At 42.2% G+C, this 17,181-nt stretch overlaps 1 protein-coding gene across 6 annotated transcripts in view; it reads right to left on the reverse strand.

Annotated features, from left to right (window-relative positions):
• Nucleotides 1-17,181, reverse strand: part of SPATA18 (spermatogenesis associated 18) — a 40,021-nt gene that overhangs the window by 15,005 nt on the left and 7,835 nt on the right. For 3 of the 6 annotated variants that reach the window (XR_004194117.2, XM_072944144.1, XM_006198259.4), the window contains exons 2-7: nt 11,347-11,452; nt 11,099-11,214; nt 9,590-9,702; nt 4,949-5,044; nt 3,128-3,367; nt 1,159-1,477 (exon numbers count right to left, since the gene is read on the reverse strand). Coding sequence is in view for 5 of the 6 variants with exons in the window: in XM_072944144.1 (XP_072800245.1) it covers nt 1,159-1,477; nt 3,128-3,367; nt 4,949-5,044; nt 9,590-9,702; nt 11,099-11,214; nt 11,347-11,452 (990 nt within the window). In the remaining variant the exon portion in view is untranslated. Of the gene's footprint in view, nt 1-1,158; nt 1,478-3,127; nt 3,368-4,948; nt 5,045-9,578; nt 9,703-11,098; nt 11,215-11,346; nt 11,453-17,181 lie in introns of those variants that run through there. The other 3 variants (XM_072944150.1, XM_072944171.1, XM_072944178.1) reach the window with 3 other exon arrangements.

Genomic DNA, 17,181 nt, shown 5'->3' on the forward strand with positions numbered 1-17,181 from the left:
GATATTTACTGGTCAAGAAATAAGAGAAAACGATCAATCTAGTGCTCTTGTCATACATAGATGCATATCAAGGGTCCAGCATGTTCCCAGCGTTTATCAATTCAGCAAATATTTATTAAGTGCCTTTATTAATAGTAAGCATGGGGAAAACTCAGTTATGCATGAAAGATATGGCCTCTATAATTACAGAACTGTAACCAACTCAGTAAAAGTGATTCTTAATTATATAAACCAAAGGTTGGCAAACTTTTTTCTGTGAAAAGCCAGATAGTAAATATTTTACCCTTTGCAGGCCACGTAACTGTCTCTGTCACTTTTTTAAAATATGTCTACTATGTGCACATATGTCCATATTAGAAGATTCAGGGTTTTTAAAAAATCACTCTTTAAAGTGCAAAGTCATTGTTATATTTTAGCTCTTAGGTGGTATTTCTCTCAGTATCACAGGCCGGGCCAGACATGGCCCAGGGATCGTAGTTTGCTGACTCCTGATATAAATGAATAAATATAAGATAAAGTCCAGTAGATTCTGATAATTCTGCTCTCACACCAATGTTTTGTCTTGTTTTTTTAGCATTTAACAGTTCTCATTACATACTCCCAGTATCTCAAATATGGTACCCATAGAACAAATGCATTTGCTTTAGGAACTGAAGATTACATACAGGCACTTTTTAATCTGCCAGACTCAAGCAGCTGATATGTTAACAGTTTTAGTGACTACTCTTAGTTAAGTAAACAGAAGAGTTAACATAATCATAGCCTTTTAATTTTTCTAAGAATGAAAGTAACCAATCAAATGATAGCCCTTAGCAACAATACATCTACCGTGTGCGCATATGCCCATATTAGAAGACTCAGTGCAAATAACTTAGTATACAGCCATTTGAGATAGTCCTACATTTATGGATACTTCAACAAATACCTGGTCAATAGAATTATTAAGATATATGAATAGCTACTGAGTGTGAAAAATGATTCATCCCAAATATTCGTAACGAAAGGAAAGGAGGAAGGGAGGGAGGGAGGGGACAGATGGAAAACCCACCCTCCTTCAGCGACCTCAGGCTCTACCAGTTTTGTTAAACTGTCCCGTTCAGTTTCCCAAAGCGCCGCCTCCCCGCCGCGCCGGGGACCGCCGAGGTGCGGCGCACGTACCACGGTGGCGATGTAGATGATCCGCTGCACCGTCTCGGCTTTGTCGATGCAGCGCCGCAGCAGGCACTGCGCATCCAGGCGGGCCTGGGAATAGGCATCGCTGAAGCGGGACAGCAGGGCAGCCTTGCGCGCCACGTTGGACAGTTTGGCGCGATTTGGGGACGGGCTCCTGACCTTCGCGACTGCGGTGGAGGGGCTGGCGGACCGACTGCGGCTGCGGCTGCGGCTGTGGCTGTGGCTGCGGCTGTGGATCTGGCTGCGGCCGCGGCTCTGGCTGCGGCTGCGAGGGGCAGGGCTAGGAGACCGGCTCCTGGCGGACCTGTGGGTGAGCAAGAATCAGGCAGGAAGAGCTCTGATTCCCTTCTCTCTCCCGTTCTTGGATTTTTCGATACTTTGCCCCTCATAAGCCAGAAGCCATGGGAGCAAGGAGAGTACGCCTCCTTGGTCTCCACAGGGTCTCAGATAGGATCGCAAACAAGAAACAATACTCTGCATTCGCCTGGTGCATTAGAATTTATAACACACTTTCACTCACTCAGCACATCAACTTATCCTTCAAGCAACCCTCTAAGGTGAGCATTGATTGTTGGCCATTTTACAGATGAGAAACTTGAGGCTCAGAAGAGTTAAGGGGGCCACCCTAGAGTAACACTGCTAGCAAGAGCCAGAGGTACAGAAGTCAGATTTTCAGTATTTCTTACCCTAACTTTGGGCTACTAACACATCACTGAGCTTTATGGTATAAAATGAGATAAATGCTGATTGAACAATGAGAAAGAAAATCTGTGTTCTCCTTCCAGAGCAGTGGGACCGTTTGCAATCGTTTCTCCTCTCCAGATTCCTCATTTTCACCTACATAATGTTTGCCCTATTTCAGGATGGTAGTGAAAGATCAAGTGAGCTAATATATGTGGAAGTACTTAGTGAATCACAGAGTACTGTGTCAGTGAAACGCATACTCCTACCACGTACAAAGGGAATTGTCAGACTCGCTCGCCCAGAAGGAAGGGGCTGCCAAAACGGGGAGTTTTGCAGAAGAAACTATGGGGCAAAAGGTAGTGCAAATCAGACTCTCTGAAGGAGGGAGCGGGAAAAAAAAGCCCTCATATACAGCGTTTGCCAATTTCCATGGTGCAGCAAATACTCCCACCATAGCCAATTTCAAACTACCAATGTGGTATCACTGAACTCAGAGTTAGGTAGAAATGCCCAGAATTGGTTCTCAGAAGCCAGTACAAGCTGACACCAGCACAACACTGATGGAGTTATTTCCAAAAATGAAAGACTTAGGTGACATTTAGGGGATTGGAGGCCAGGAGGAGCAGGGGTGGTTTTGAGCCTGAATCAGGGCACACTGTGGGGCTGGGAGGGTAGGGGAAGAGGGAAGGTGTTAGAAAGAACCGGGAAAATGCAGACACTCCAGAGAGAAACACCCTGCTTTGTCCTCACTTAACACTGAATGAATGACCTGTCTTAACATTCTGTCCATCAGTAGAAGGGAATTTCACAAGAACACTTACCTGTACTATCAAACAAAGTGAGATTTTTAAAAAGGGAAATATCCTACAGTAAAATGACAATTGATCATCCCCGGAGAGAGGACTCCTAGGCCTCAGAGAACAGGACCCTCATATGATGGAACAGTCTTTCAACATGGGTACCACCTTTTGCAAATAAAGTGCTCAAATCTAGTATCAAGCCAAAGAACTTTCCTTTGCATGTCTCAGTTTCATTCCTTAAACTTCAATATCAACCTGAAATTAATTAGAGCCCAAGTATTGTCAATCTAGGCAGTGTTTTCTCTCTGGAAAGGTGCAGTTAAAGAAAACAATCCCTTTACAATTCACAGCTTCCCTAATGTTGGGGTTTGGGTTCAGGAAGTCATTTTACTTTTTTTCCCAAGCCAAGTTTTTATCACTAACTCAGCAAAAGGGGCTTAAATGAAAAGATCTGTGAGAATTTGTCAGACCTTCCTTGGAGTATAGATTTTTCAGCAGACAGAACAGCTATCTCGTCCTTCAGCGTTCGGAGCTGTTTCTCATAATTGTTTATCGTTTCTGCGTTGCGCTGGTCTACATTCCGTCTGTCGGCGCCCATCGGCTCCGAGTCCCGCAGCTCCACTCTCTTACGCTCGGAGCCCCGTTTCCCTGAGCTCCTATGCTCTGAGTGTCTGTGGCGGGAGTCCTCCTGGGCTTGAAGAGATTTAAGCCTGAACAAAAAAAAGATGTTTGAAAGAAAAGAGAGGGAGGGAGGGAGGAACAGTAACAAACAGCTATTGGCATACTTAACGAGTCTACTCTACTTAGCCTGCCATTCCTGCACTGCAGCTCGGATGGAAATGCATAGGAACCAACACAAATTGACAAAGAGCAGAATTGCCAGGGTCAGGATGCCACTTCATGTCTGCAGTTACATGGGAAAAGACTCCTGAAGAAAAGGCAGGAGTGCAAATCCTCTAGCCAAAGCAGAGTGGGCAGAGTCAAAGCAGAGTCATCCTATTCTGTATTGGACTGCTTCACTGCGCAAGACTCTGGAAGCACGTGACCTCCAAAACCTAGTCCAGAAGCTGGTCAAAGATATAATCTATTCTCACACACTCAGATTCTCTGAACCAGTGGGATATTGGGGCGGGGGACCTACAATGGAAACTGAATTACATCCACAATAATAGGCAGACATGTGGACTTACGAAAATAAGGTACTACGGAAACAAGCAAAGCTTTATAAACAAAATTGGCATCCTCATTAATACAAAGAGACATGGCCATGGTAAAAGGGAGCAAAAGCCATAAGAGAACATGCTGTGATGAAAATGACAATGGTGTAAGAAGACAAGGGAAGGGGTAAGATTAAGAAGGATGTAGAAAAGCTACAAATGCAATAGCAGAATTAAAAGCTGCGCTAGAAATAGTGAAAAACAGAATTGGTGCTATAGGGAATTGCTGAGTAATATGATTAAAGAATTTGAAGTGCTATATCAAACAGGAGATAAGAGGGTAAAATGATGATGAGAGGGGAGTTAGAAGTGGAAAGCAGAACATCGCTCCAAGCTAAAATTTATGGGTGTTCTGGAAGAAATCAGAATAACTGGAAGATGAATAAAGGCAATAGAGAGGTATTTTCTATTAAATATGTATGTATGTATTTTATTACAACTCCCATTTGCTCTTTTTTAAGGGAAAGATAAAAGTTAAGATTAAGAAAAGTATAACCTTAAAGGATCAGTATTTTTTCCCCTTCCAGAAATTTATCTTTAAAGAATAATCTGAAATTTAAACTAAGATTTGCCACAAAAATTATCACAATGTTATTTCCAATGTTGAAAATTGGCATCAAAGTAACTATTCAGTGTTAGAGAAATACCCAAATGCGGAAATATGATGTACCTATTTAAAAATCAAGCTCTGCTTTATTTTTGTTTAAATAATGTTAAATGAAAAAAATAGAGTCCAAAATTTATACTCATATTCTGTTGTCTTAACTTTAACGTTAAGACATTAATTTTTAGTGTACAAATTAGAAGAAATATCAAATGGTGACAGTAATTGACTCTGAAATTATGAGGGGTTTTAGGTTTCTTTCTACTATGTTGGGCTTTGAAGATTTTCTGTAGTAGATAGGTATTGTTTTTGTAGTAAGAAAAATATATAAAATGCTAATAAAAATATTGCTGTCTTTCTTCTTTGATTGTGAACAGATTCTTTCATATTGTAATGGAGCACCCAAAAAAGCTAAATTCAAAGATTAATCAGCAGGCTGCAATAATCCTGTCATTTTTTTTTTTTCTTACTGCTTTCTTAGCTGATTTATTTCCTCCTCTGCAGCCAAAAGGGATATGGCCGATCTGTTCTTGGTTTCTTCAAGAGTCTTTTCAGTTTCAGCCAGACTGTAAGAGAAATCAGTAACTAAAGACAGATTTTCCAAAATTGGCAGACCTTCTAAATCAAAGCATAGGTTCTCTCAGGAGCTTTTGCCATATGATATAAATTCAACATAAACAAGATCAAATTATAAGGCATCTGCATATAATCAGATGATACTACAAATAATATGGAGCACTGGTATGCAAAAACATGCTAGCATCTTGCATCTTTTCTTGATGTCAAACACAAAGAAAACAGAGCTACTATCCCTAAAAGGCTATGTAATAATTACTGATATTAGAAAGTAAAGGACAAAGAAACTTGTTCAGTTTCTTCTTTCTCACCCTCCAACTTCATCTGTAATCACATAAAATCCCCAGGTTGTCTCTCTATATAAAATTTCCATTTTTCTGTAATAAAGTAATAATCTATTCTTATTACTATGCACTGTAGAACTGCATTTGACTTAATTTTCCCAGACTTACTGAATATAAAAAAATTATTTGCCTACCTATAAAGTAATCCACTCCTACACTTGACTACCAAGTATTTCACATCTTTCTGCCTCTGACTTCCACAACTAATTGAGCACAATTTTCCTCAGTTTCCAACTTAGCTTGGTCACTGTTAGTTTCAAGGACTCTCTTCATTATAGGCAAATCATAATAAACCATACTATATCTTTAGGTTTCTCTAAATTAGAAAAAAAAATGAGGTGATGGATGATAATGAATGAAGACCAATAGTTCTCAAGGAAGTTATCCTAGTATGGTGACAGATCATGGGTTGGTAAAGGTTTCTTGACTTCTCTGACCCTACATCCTTGAGGGAACACCCAGGCACAGTAGTTCTGAGGCTAAAAGATAATGGCTGCTATCCAAACTCACACCAGTCGTCCTCCTTACACTGGGATAGAGAAAGGGCAGGTTGAACACTGGTCTCCCCTACAGAGTGAGCCAGATTGAGAAATAAAGGGCTAGCAGAATCTCTATCAAATCCCCACAGCTCCCAGCCAATCAGACAATACAAGAGATGGTGTGAGTTTGCCAAATTCCATCTCATCCTCTTCTCCTCCTCTAACAAATGCCCACGCATCCAATGAGTGCCTCTCCAAAGGCCACACAAAGCTTGCCTCCCCTTCTGAGCTCCTCCAACACGTGTTCCTATTTACAATCTCATTACACACACACTGTGAACTACTTGAGGGCAAAGGCTTGACTTTATTCATCTCTTTATCCCCAGCACCTAAAACAATGCTTATCATATAGTTTTTTTAACCTGAAAAATGAATGCATGAATGCATGAATGAATGAATGAAATGTCTCAAGTCTAAAAGAAAGCCAAAGTAGCAATAACTTCATGATAGGGCTACTGGAGGTTGAAGGGAAATTGCTGTGATTTAATTGCAATGTGAATATGTTATAGTTTTTTAAAGTGTATATTGGAAAATGAGCATTTTTATCAAGAAAACTGTGGAAAATTAAAAGAAGAAAACAGATCAGGAAAATAAGAAGAGAATGAATAGTAATCTTTTTTCTCTCGAAACATGGCATACGTGTGTGAGCACATATACATACAAGTAAACATCTATGCTAATTTGGCCCCCTTGGGTGACAGAGAGAAAGGGGGTATATTCATATGACAAGCATTGTTTTTAGCAGGCTAACATATTTTATTTATTTTTTATTATGGATTTATTCATCCATTGAACAAATTATTGAGAATTCACTAGGTGTCAGGCATGATGCTGGGGGCTGGAGATAACAACAGTGTCAGGATAGCATCCCAGAACGGTAATCCTTCAGAGCTTCCGGTCTAGTGGGTCATAAATAGGCAAATTTTTCAAGGTTCCAAATTGTTGTAAATGCAGTTCTTAAATTATAGTGAAAGAAATTAAAGGAAGGGAAGAGGAAAGATCGTTCAACGTAGAGTGGTCACAGACTCTGAGGAAGTCACGCTTAAACGGAGACCTGAAGGACCAGAAAAAGGCAGCCATGCCAAGAGCCGGCGGAAGACTTCCATTTTTCTGAAAGCGCATGCGCAAGGGCCTCAAGGTGAGGAAGTAGACGGTCAACTGGGTGAGGGGAGCTGGGCCGGAGATGAGGGTGGAGGGTGGGGCAGGACCAGGTAACGCAGGGCTGGGAGAATCCTGGGAAGGAATTTAGAAATTTTGTCTTAAGTATAGAAGGAAGCTCCTAACAGCTTTTAAGCCAGGGGATGACTTGACACGGCACAAAGATATCTATATTTGCAATGTAGAAAGTGGATTGTACTAGAGCAAAAACTGAAACAGGGAAGCCAGCTGGAAAGTTGGTTAAGACAAGAGGTAACAGAGGCTTGACCAAGGGCAATGGTGGGAGAATAGAAAGTAAGGAACGTGTGTGGGAGATGTTTAGGAGATAGATTCCACTGGATGTTCTTATAGATCAGATATAGGAAATGAAGACAAGTGAGATTTCTAACCAGGTCCAGACACAAAATCCAGTGGTCTACCCTTGTCTAGGGTTTGTCCCACCTACACAGACCTGTCCCCATTCAGCACTCTACCGAAATCTGCATCTTTGGAACTGAGTCACAGCCAAACTGGTCTCCACGAGGTTAGACATGGGAACTTCCTTGGGTGGGCAACTCATTCTACAGTAGGTAGCACCCTGGCTTTAGAGACAGGTAGGCTGAGTAGGAGAAGGAGGAGCGATCTGGCCACTATAGAACATGGGGAATAGCCTCCATCACTTCTGATGCCTTAAAAAATAGAAAATGAACCACACATGGGTTAAAAACAACCCAAAACAAAAGTAGGAAATTCAAGGAAAAGCAACAAGTAACTTCCTGTGTGCAACTTTCAAATGATGGGTGGTTTAAAAAAAAAAGCATGCAGTCATAGTTTTGGGTCCATGATGCCCCTGGTGGGTAACTACAGAGCCACAGTGACAGGAGAGGAAGGTAGGAATTCCTGGCTCCTGTGGGTGCTGATTGAAGTCAAGAACCAGCAAGGTCTCAAAGCTTTCCCTGACAAGCAGAGGCAAATGGAGACAGCAGCAGGGGTCACTGAATGTCCCCAGGAAACTCAACCAGACAAGCCACAACTCAGCACCCATCAGCACAAGACGTTAGTGCTCAGGTGGAACGGAGGCAGCAAGAACCCAGAGGGCAGCACCAGACCAAGAGTCCCTCTCCTCCAGCACCTGGAGAGCGCGCAAGCATTCTCCACCAATAGATGCCAGTCTATGGAAGGAGAAGGGCAATGAAGCCCCTTGGGAGGGCAAACACAGCCTCTAACAGAAGTTTGAGCTTGGAATTCATGGAATATTTACACAAAAGGAACTCTGCTAGACCCAAAAAGAAGTGGCAGATTTAAAGATCCTCCTTAGCCCTCCCCAAATCAGGTGACGTTCGTTGAAATAAGTCATAGAATTTCAGAGGAATTATGCTTTTTGCACATCACATTTATAAATTTTGACTGCTGCTGCTATTAAACCACCCATTGACCATGGCTCCAATTGGAAAAATGAATGAGGGTGTGTAGAAGTAACTGTATGTGTGTGCGTACATATGCTCCCACACACAAGGAAAAATGTCTGGAGTAAAATACGCCAAAATGTTAACAGGCATGAGATAATGGATGATTTTCATCTTTATGCTTTTATTTGTTATATGCATTTTGAGAAGGAAATGTGCACTACTTTTATAATAAATCAATCAATTAAGATGTTTTCCTTAGAAGGAAATCTCATCAAAGAACAAGGCCAAATGCCACACCCTCTTCCATCACAAGCCGTGACTAGTTAAAAAAGAAGCCCTGGCTGTCCTCTCCGTGTCAGCCTTGGGGCAGAGCCGTGGCAGGAGAAACATCTTGCTGACGGACTTTTGTGACATATGTTGAAAGCAGTTGCATCACATTTGTCTATCTGCCTCAAGTCCAAACCCAAAGTTTGCAATTTTCTTTGCAGTGATTCCTGGAGCTTGCTGCCCTGTCTTTGCATGTAGCATACATCTGACATCCCTGCCTGGTATTGCTTAACTGTTTTGAAATACATTTTTTTATATCTAACAGTTATTCCAAAATTTTGATTTGTTCTTGATCAGGCGTATCTACCCCTATCAGAGACAATCGATGGAGAGATGCAGCCTGCTTCATCTTACTTTTGCTGTCTTTCTCTTAGTTTTCCTCTTTACCTGATCTTGCACCCTCTTTTAACACTCCCCCTTCTGCATCTTTTCCTTTTTCCTCCCTCAAGATAGCTTATCGATGCAACGATCTTTCTCTTTTATAAATATGGGCTGATAGTGGGTATGGAGAAGAAATGGCCTCAGAAATGGAGCCAAGGGAACCAGCGTCTTAGGGATCATCATATAATATAGAAATCCTGTTCCCAAATTCAAAGACACTGACTCCCAACACACACACACACACACACACACACACACACACACACACACACACACATCATATTACTTATTTACAAACGTCTACATTTTCCATGAGCCACTATTCTTCTTTCAAACTTAACAATTAAGTTAAGAACAAGGAATTCTTTTGGGAAGAAGATAACTTGCATTCCTCTTACTCGTCTTGAACCTGGTTGAGTTGACTACGAGTTGAGTTCAAGTCAGAGTCTAATTGTTGTAAGTCCCGATCCCGAAAACCAGACTCTTTGTGTCTCTCCTTATCAAACGTGTCCTGGAAAGACACAAATCAAAAGGTAGTCTCAACACATGAAACCCTGCGGACAGATTGCAAAAACATCACGCTGGGCAAAAGAAGTCAAGCCCCAAAGAGCACATAATGTATAGTTCCATTAACATGAAGTTCGGTGCAGGCAAAATTAACCGAGAGTGATAAAAATCAGAAGAGTGGTTGACCTGAGGGTGGAGGGAGGGGACTAGGAAGTGGCACAAGGGGATGCTCCAAAGAGATGCAAACACTTCTCATCTTCATAGAGATGTGTTACACGGATATATCCATTTGTAAAAATTCATCAATCTATGGTTTTCACTGAAAGTAAATTATACCTCAGATTTTTCTTAAAAGACATTGAAATATCTTACATCTTTATACTCAGAATAACACCTACAGGGGGTAAAAATCTAAGAAGTATATGAAAATTCTTATGTCAAAAAATTGGTTTAATAATGACTTACGTCTATGGAACACTTACCACATGTAAGTTGTTTCCCATGTTTATCATATTTAACTGTTACAATGACCCTGTTAGTTCAGCAGAAGCATTGTTCCCACTTAGCAGATGAGGAAACTGAGACCTAACAGGTTAGACAAACTACCCCGGACCATAGAGGGTGGATTAGCATTCTTCGCAGTGATCTCTAAGCTGGAATCCTTCAGCCACTGCCTTCATAAGGCTCTCTTGCTTAGAACAGCTTGCTCTAAATGCTTCAATTTTTGGAGGGATTTATGTAAATCCATCCAAACACTGATGCCATGCCATAACCATAATGATGCCAGTGCCTTAAGCAAAGTATGTTTTCTCTTTCCAGGCTGGTCCTCAACTGTTAAAACACTGCCACTGTCCCCTGGAAATCATCAATATCAACCACAAATTATGACCCTCTTTATCAGTCTACCAGAATTGAGTTTTCTTCTTATCTTAGAAGTTTCCTATTAGTTTTATTTTTTAAACTCTTTCAGAATACAGAGCTTTCCTCCATCTAACAATCTCTTTCTCTTCTGACCTCTCCGTGGTACCCCATCTGGATGACTAACTTGTCATTTCAAAGTTACTATTTAACCTCTAGAGTGGGCCCAGCAATGTCCCAGATGCAGACCACCACCAGACGCTTTTCACAGCTGAGGAAGCAGAGGCTCACTGAGTTGCCTAAAGTCATACCACCAATAAACAAGGAAGGCTGAGATGTTAATACCGATCAGTCTTAAGAGAAAACTCAATCCATTATGCCATCTACTACTGTATGTATAGAGACTCACATTTTATACCTGGGTCCCAATTCCCTGACTAGAGTTGAGCCCCTTACTAGGTTAAAAACCATGTATTACATATGTTTGATTTCCCAGAGCCTGATTAGATGCTGACAACCTAGGATGCCTTTAGCATCCCTACCTGTAGAGAGGGGACCTTGCTGTCGACAGGTTTTCCCAGGGAAGCGGCAGTAAAGGAGGCCTCCAGCCAAGGCAAAAGGCGTGATTTGATTGTTTCCACACCATCATAATGTCCTCCTAGAAGAATCCACAAATCAGGTCAGCAAGAGAAATCCAACCACACCAGTCCAGTCAGAGAGCACGGAGAAGGGACAAAGGAAAGGAAGGGGAGGGGAGGAGAGGGGAAGGGGACACACCAGCCGTTCTCACCTTCTTGGGCTGTTGTGGTGAGGATCCCAAAGAGTTGTCCCTGCACTTTGGCAACTTGCTCAATGAGTTCGAGGCAGTGATTTAGATTTTGATCACATGAGTTCGTCTGCAAAGCCAGAACAGTAGATGTCAGTGCAATTCCCTAATTCTGGGACCCACTGTGGGTGGGCAGGCACCTCGCTTTACACAAGGGCCACCTGGCTCTGGTACAGTCCCAGGGCAGAGACTGCTGTGTGCTCACCAAAACACATTCCCTCTCCTCCTGGCACACAGCTAGACTGCCTCCCCCAGCTTCCCTGGCAGCTGGTGTGGTCATGAAACCGAGTTCCAATCCATGGGACTGGAAGTGATGTGTGTCTGTCCTGAGAGATGGTCTTCTCTCTCCTTCTCCCCATCTACTAGCCAAATGCAGAGGACCCAGCAGAGGACCGCAAGGGCATAAGGGGTGATGGAGACACAAGCCTTAGAAGGCTCCTAACTGAACACTTGAACTATTACATAACCAAGAAAGTTTTTTTGTGGGTACTAAGTCACTGAAATTCGGGGGTTGTTTTTATAGCAATAACCCTGTCTCCCCACTCAATGGAACCCTGCAAAAAAATTCTTTTATAAAGGGATTCTTCCTTTTGTAACACAATACAAATCACTGTCTCCTAATTTACCCACTTCATTGGTTCTTATCCTCTACCTAAGTTCAATAGATACATAAAGAGCACTACTTGTTAACAATAAGAAGGTATTGCTGGGTTGAAGATACAGTGGAGAGTAAGACAAAAACAGATGGCCCAGGCCATATGGCGATGCAGACTCGTGGAGGAGAGGCGAGAGCAGTGACCCTGCAGTGGAATAATAAGTCCTACTATGGGGATGAGCACAAGGTTACCAAAGAGCCCGTTGTCTTAGAAAGTTAGGGAAGGCTTTGGAGAGGAAGTGCAATCTAGGCGAGAAGAAATTGGGGAGGTTTGGGGAAAGAATTGGCTGGTTCAAGTAGTTATGGAAAATTCTAAGCAATTTGAACAGAACAGAAGAAGCCGGGAAGTAGATTTTTCAGCTATTTTTCTAGTTTTGTCATCTCCTTGGTAACCTTTTACCATTTCCTTCGTTAGCCAAATCTCTAATTAATTCTAACTCTAAAGGAACAAACACAACTACAAGTAACAAATCGTGTGGGTGTAAAAACACATAGATTCATGTGTCACCTGAAGCCATAATGAGGCACTAGGAAGCCCGAGACAGGAAGTGGGGGATAGAAACTAGAACGAAGAAGAAAAGTTTAGATGACCTCTAGGCAAAAGTCTATAAATAAAATGCAGATCTGTGTCAGCAAGAGAAATGGTTCAGACGAGCAGTAAGCTCTTGTGGACAGTGGCTGTGCCTGGTCCGTTCACTGTTGCATTCCCAGCCCTGCATCCTAGCATCTCTTCTATTCAAGCGCAACACATATTGGAAGGATGAATGAAAATGAGATGATTCACCCACTTTGGCTTTATTACATAGCCTCTAAGTGCCAGGCACTGTTAACGCTTTATGTACATAAACTCAGTTAATCCCCACAATAGTACTCTAGGGGACAGGAGTATCATTGTCGTCATCCCCATTTTCAGAAGAGAAAACTGAGACCCAGAGAGGTTAAATAATGTGCCCAAGGTTATTTAGCTAGTAAAATGTCAGAACTGAGACCTGCTTCCAGAGCCCACACTCTTAACTACTAAACTGTACTGGCTTTTAGATCGTGATTAGCTCTAATCTGAAGACTTAATGATGTGACAAAGAAATGAATGAGGGTGGCAGTCAGGGAGGCCTTTCTGAGGACAAGACATTGGAGGTAAGTCCCGGATGCAAAGCACTAGAGAAAGAGCAGGTGGGGCTGCGGGAACAGCAAGGGCAAAAGCCGACAGCCGAAACAAGTTTGGCAACCTTGAGACATGAAGCAAGTGCACGGGGCAGCAGGTAGGCGGTCAGAGAGGTTGGCAGGACAGATCCTGGAGGGCCCTACAGGCATGGTAAGCAGTCTGGATGGACTGAACTTACTGTAGCAGAGGGGGAGCTGCTGGTTTAGTTTCCATTCCTGGGAAGCAGTACCTGGTGACTAGCTCTGTTGTAGCACTGATTTCTGTTGCTGCCATTTCTTTCTTTGTCTCATCCTCTTATCTTTTTCTCTTAAAAAGACTTTAAAAGAGTTTTGTTATAAATGGCTTTGCCTTTCTCATGTTTGTAGTAGTTGTCTGGCCACTAGTATCCATGGCAAACTGAAGGGTCCAATGATATCCGGTGAGTGATGAGTGATGTTGTTGACATGGTCAGAACCTCGGAACCCACAGCCTAAACAGCTACCTCCATTCCTTCCTCGCTGAACAAGCAGCTCCTGGCCATTGCCGGTTCACTCCTGCACTTACCACAGTGAACTTCAGTTCCCCGCTTTACAGCCTTTTGCTCTGGCTAGATCATGTCATGTGCTAAGTAGACAGAGAATGGGCTCAGGAGTCCAGCAGACCTGAATATCTCAGCTCTGCCCCTTAGCACAGAGCTGTGTGATCCTGCAGAGGTTCTTTAACCTCTCTGAGCCCGTTTTCTCTCCAGGAAAAAGAGAATAAAGGCCTGCAGAGTGTTGAGAGAATTAAATCAAAGTAATGCAAGTTCCACACCCTAAAGGCAAAAGATGTTCAACAGTTGGTACCTGCGAGGTGGTACACAGAACTGAATGGAGCAGTGGACTGAGTGGGCAGACTGTGGTTCAAATCTGGTTCTCCACTTATTAGCTGCCTTTCCTTAGAAAAGACCTTTTAAATATGAGCCTCCATTTACTCATGTTTAGAAGGTGATCTCACGAGCTAACTTAGGTGCAGAGTAGAGGAGGTATTTAATAATTAGTATTATTGTAGTATTATTACTATATGCTCCTATGCCTTGCCCAGTGTCTGCTACAAAGTTGGGGCCCAACGTTTGTCAACTGAGTGTGTAACACAACTTAAATACTATATCAGATGGTTCCTGTTCCCAAAACGTGTCACAACATGCTGCAGCGTCTAACACGAAGCATTGCACAAGACACTCAAGTTGCAATAGAGTGACATTATTCTACCAATTGCTCCCACAAGATAAATAAAGCAAAAATATGAGCTAAAACTATACTATCTTCTAATTCCAAAGTTCATCCATTTACAAATCACTGAGTGCCTTTAATTTGTAAGCCTTGGGCTGGCATCTCAGGAAACAGAACTCCATTAAAAAATAAAAAGTTGCCTGCTGTCAACGAGCTCACCAGCTGGGGAAGTAGGATGGAGAATAGGAAACCCAGAAAGAATGAATAATTCCCTTAGAGTTTATTAAATGCTCTAGGAAGATAATGAATTGTACAAGGAGCAAAACGCACTCTGGTGAGGGGTAAGCCGTTGGAGCAGGGACCAAGGCAAGAAGCAGCAAGGATGCCGGGTCCAGAGACCAAATAATGAAGGACTTGACTTGCCACATGAAGAGCTCTGGGCTTTGTCCATCACTGAACGATTTAATAGGGCAAGTGGAGGATTTGTTTTGCACGTCACAAGAATTAGTCTGGCAGGAGTGGACCAGATAGTTAGGATTGGAGGGCGAGTCTGGTGAGGAGATAGGAAGGTGTAACGTCTGGCTGAGGGATGCTACGAGCTGTGGAGATGACAAGGGTCCCCTAAAAATCCTCCACAGCCCCCAAATCATGTCTGTGTCAGCCAAGGTCCCCCGGATTCTTGCATTATCTGCGGAGAAAGTTAGGAGGTTTGGAAACAGGAAAGAGGTGTAAGAGGTGGGATACTGTTTTCAGACAGTTTAAGGGGTTCAAAGGACCTCCAGATAAAGACATCCAGTGATAGTTCCTAACCATTATTGAACACGTACTCTATCCCAGCCAGGCACTGTGCTAACAGTTTTAAATACATGTTTAAACGTTTCATTTAATCATCAAAACAGCCCTCCAAACTGGATACCATCCATCATCTTGAATTCACCAGCGAGGAAAAAAAATCTTAAGTAATTTGGAAGAGATAATGATCAGGCTGGAAACTAAACCATTCCTGTTGCTTCTGGCACTGGAGCCAAACTCTCAAACATGCTTTCTTACCAAAAGTAGTTGGAAAGTAACCTGGATCTCAGAAGAGAGATGGGGATTGGGGATGTGGCTTTGGAACCCTCCAGTAGAGGGAAAGTGGAAGCAAGGTGCACAGATGGGATCACCACGCAGAGTATAAAGCGGGGAGGGGACTAAGGGCAGGACAGAGGGTAATTTTGCTATTTCAGAAGTGGGCTGAGGAAGAAGGGCCAGTGAACAAAAAACAAAACAAGAATAGTGAGCAACAAGAGGGACAGCCAAGAAGAAAGATGAATTACCAAGAAGCCAAAGAAGGAGATGAGTTATTCTCTGCTTTACCTGTGTATCTATGCTCTCAGCAAATCTTTATGGAGGGAGCTACTGGGTGCTGGATGCTGGGATGCAAGACAGTCTCTTGCCCTCGAGGAATTTTTATTTATTTTTTGAATTGAAGTATAGTTGATTTACAATGCTGTGTTAGTTTCTGGTGTGCAGCATAGTGATTCAGTTATACATTTATATACATTCTTTTTCATTATAGGTTATTACAAGATATTGAATACAGTTCCCTGCACTATATTGTAGGACACTGTTGTTTATTTATTTAAATACAGTAGTTAATATCTGCAAATCCCAAACTCCTAACTTATCCCTCCCCCACCTTCCCACTTTGGTAATCATAAGAGTTTTTTTCCATCTGTGAATCTGTTTCTGTTTTGTAAATAAGTCCATTTGTGTCATTTTTTTAGATTCCACATATACGTCCCATCATATGGTATTTGTCTTTCTCTTTCTGACTTCACTTGCCCCCAAGGAATTTATAATCTAAGATAAACATGTAAATGAATGCAAAACCAAGTATCACTTGCTATAAGAAAGGTAGTTCCAGAATTCAGAGGTGAGGCTCAAAGGAGGAAGTGGTAGGAAACCAAGAAGATTCAGGAAAGCCTTCGCCTGAGGGATGTGTGGGCTCTCACTCTTAGAAATTCTAATTGCTCTATTGTGGGGTCTGAACATTAAAAAGCTTTCTAGATGATTTGTTACGTGTAACTAAGATCAAGAACCACAGCACTGATGGACAGTGAGATCAATTTAGTGAGTCTCACCCATCTACCCCTAAAAAAAAAAAAGAATGAAAAAGAAAATAGTACATCACAATTATGAAAGATAAGAATTATTTGTGAAAACTTTGCTTCAGTTATCTAAGTATAAGGGCATATATGTGCTATGTTGTGAAGTAAAATGCATTAATTTCTGTGGGTAAGTTTCAGAAACACTGTCTCAGAGGCTTTGCCTGGGTTGAGAATCACTGGTGTGAGCAATGAGGAGCCACAGAAATGGTCCCACAAACAGCTGTACAAAAATTGGATCAGAGAGGGGCAAGGAGGAAGGCAGGAAGTCAATAGGAATATGCCACGTTGCAGGTGTGGAACTTCAACAAGGAAACTTCAAACTCATTCTAGTGGCTTCATGTAGATTAGAAAAGTAGAGGTAACAGAAGAAAGTAGAATATTCCAGCCTATAACCACCAGCATTATTAACAGTAAAAAAAAAAAAGTATTCTTTTGAAGCTGCCAACCCCTATGCAAGAGATGGGCTACCAGCCTGCTTTTGTAACCGCGATGGCTGTGAAAATCCTGTGAGTTGTTAGGGACAGAATTCTCTGCACAGCCTGCAGCTGCTGCACCTGGACCTCTTCTCCCTGCAGCTGCAGACATCACTGCAACAAAGTTCACTTGAGATCTGCCCTAAACATACGCCAGAAGCTGGTTTTC

Source organism: Vicugna pacos, chromosome 2, assembly GCF_048564905.1.
Source record: "Vicugna pacos chromosome 2, VicPac4, whole genome shotgun sequence".
Taxonomy (NCBI): domain Eukaryota; kingdom Metazoa; phylum Chordata; class Mammalia; order Artiodactyla; family Camelidae; genus Vicugna; species Vicugna pacos.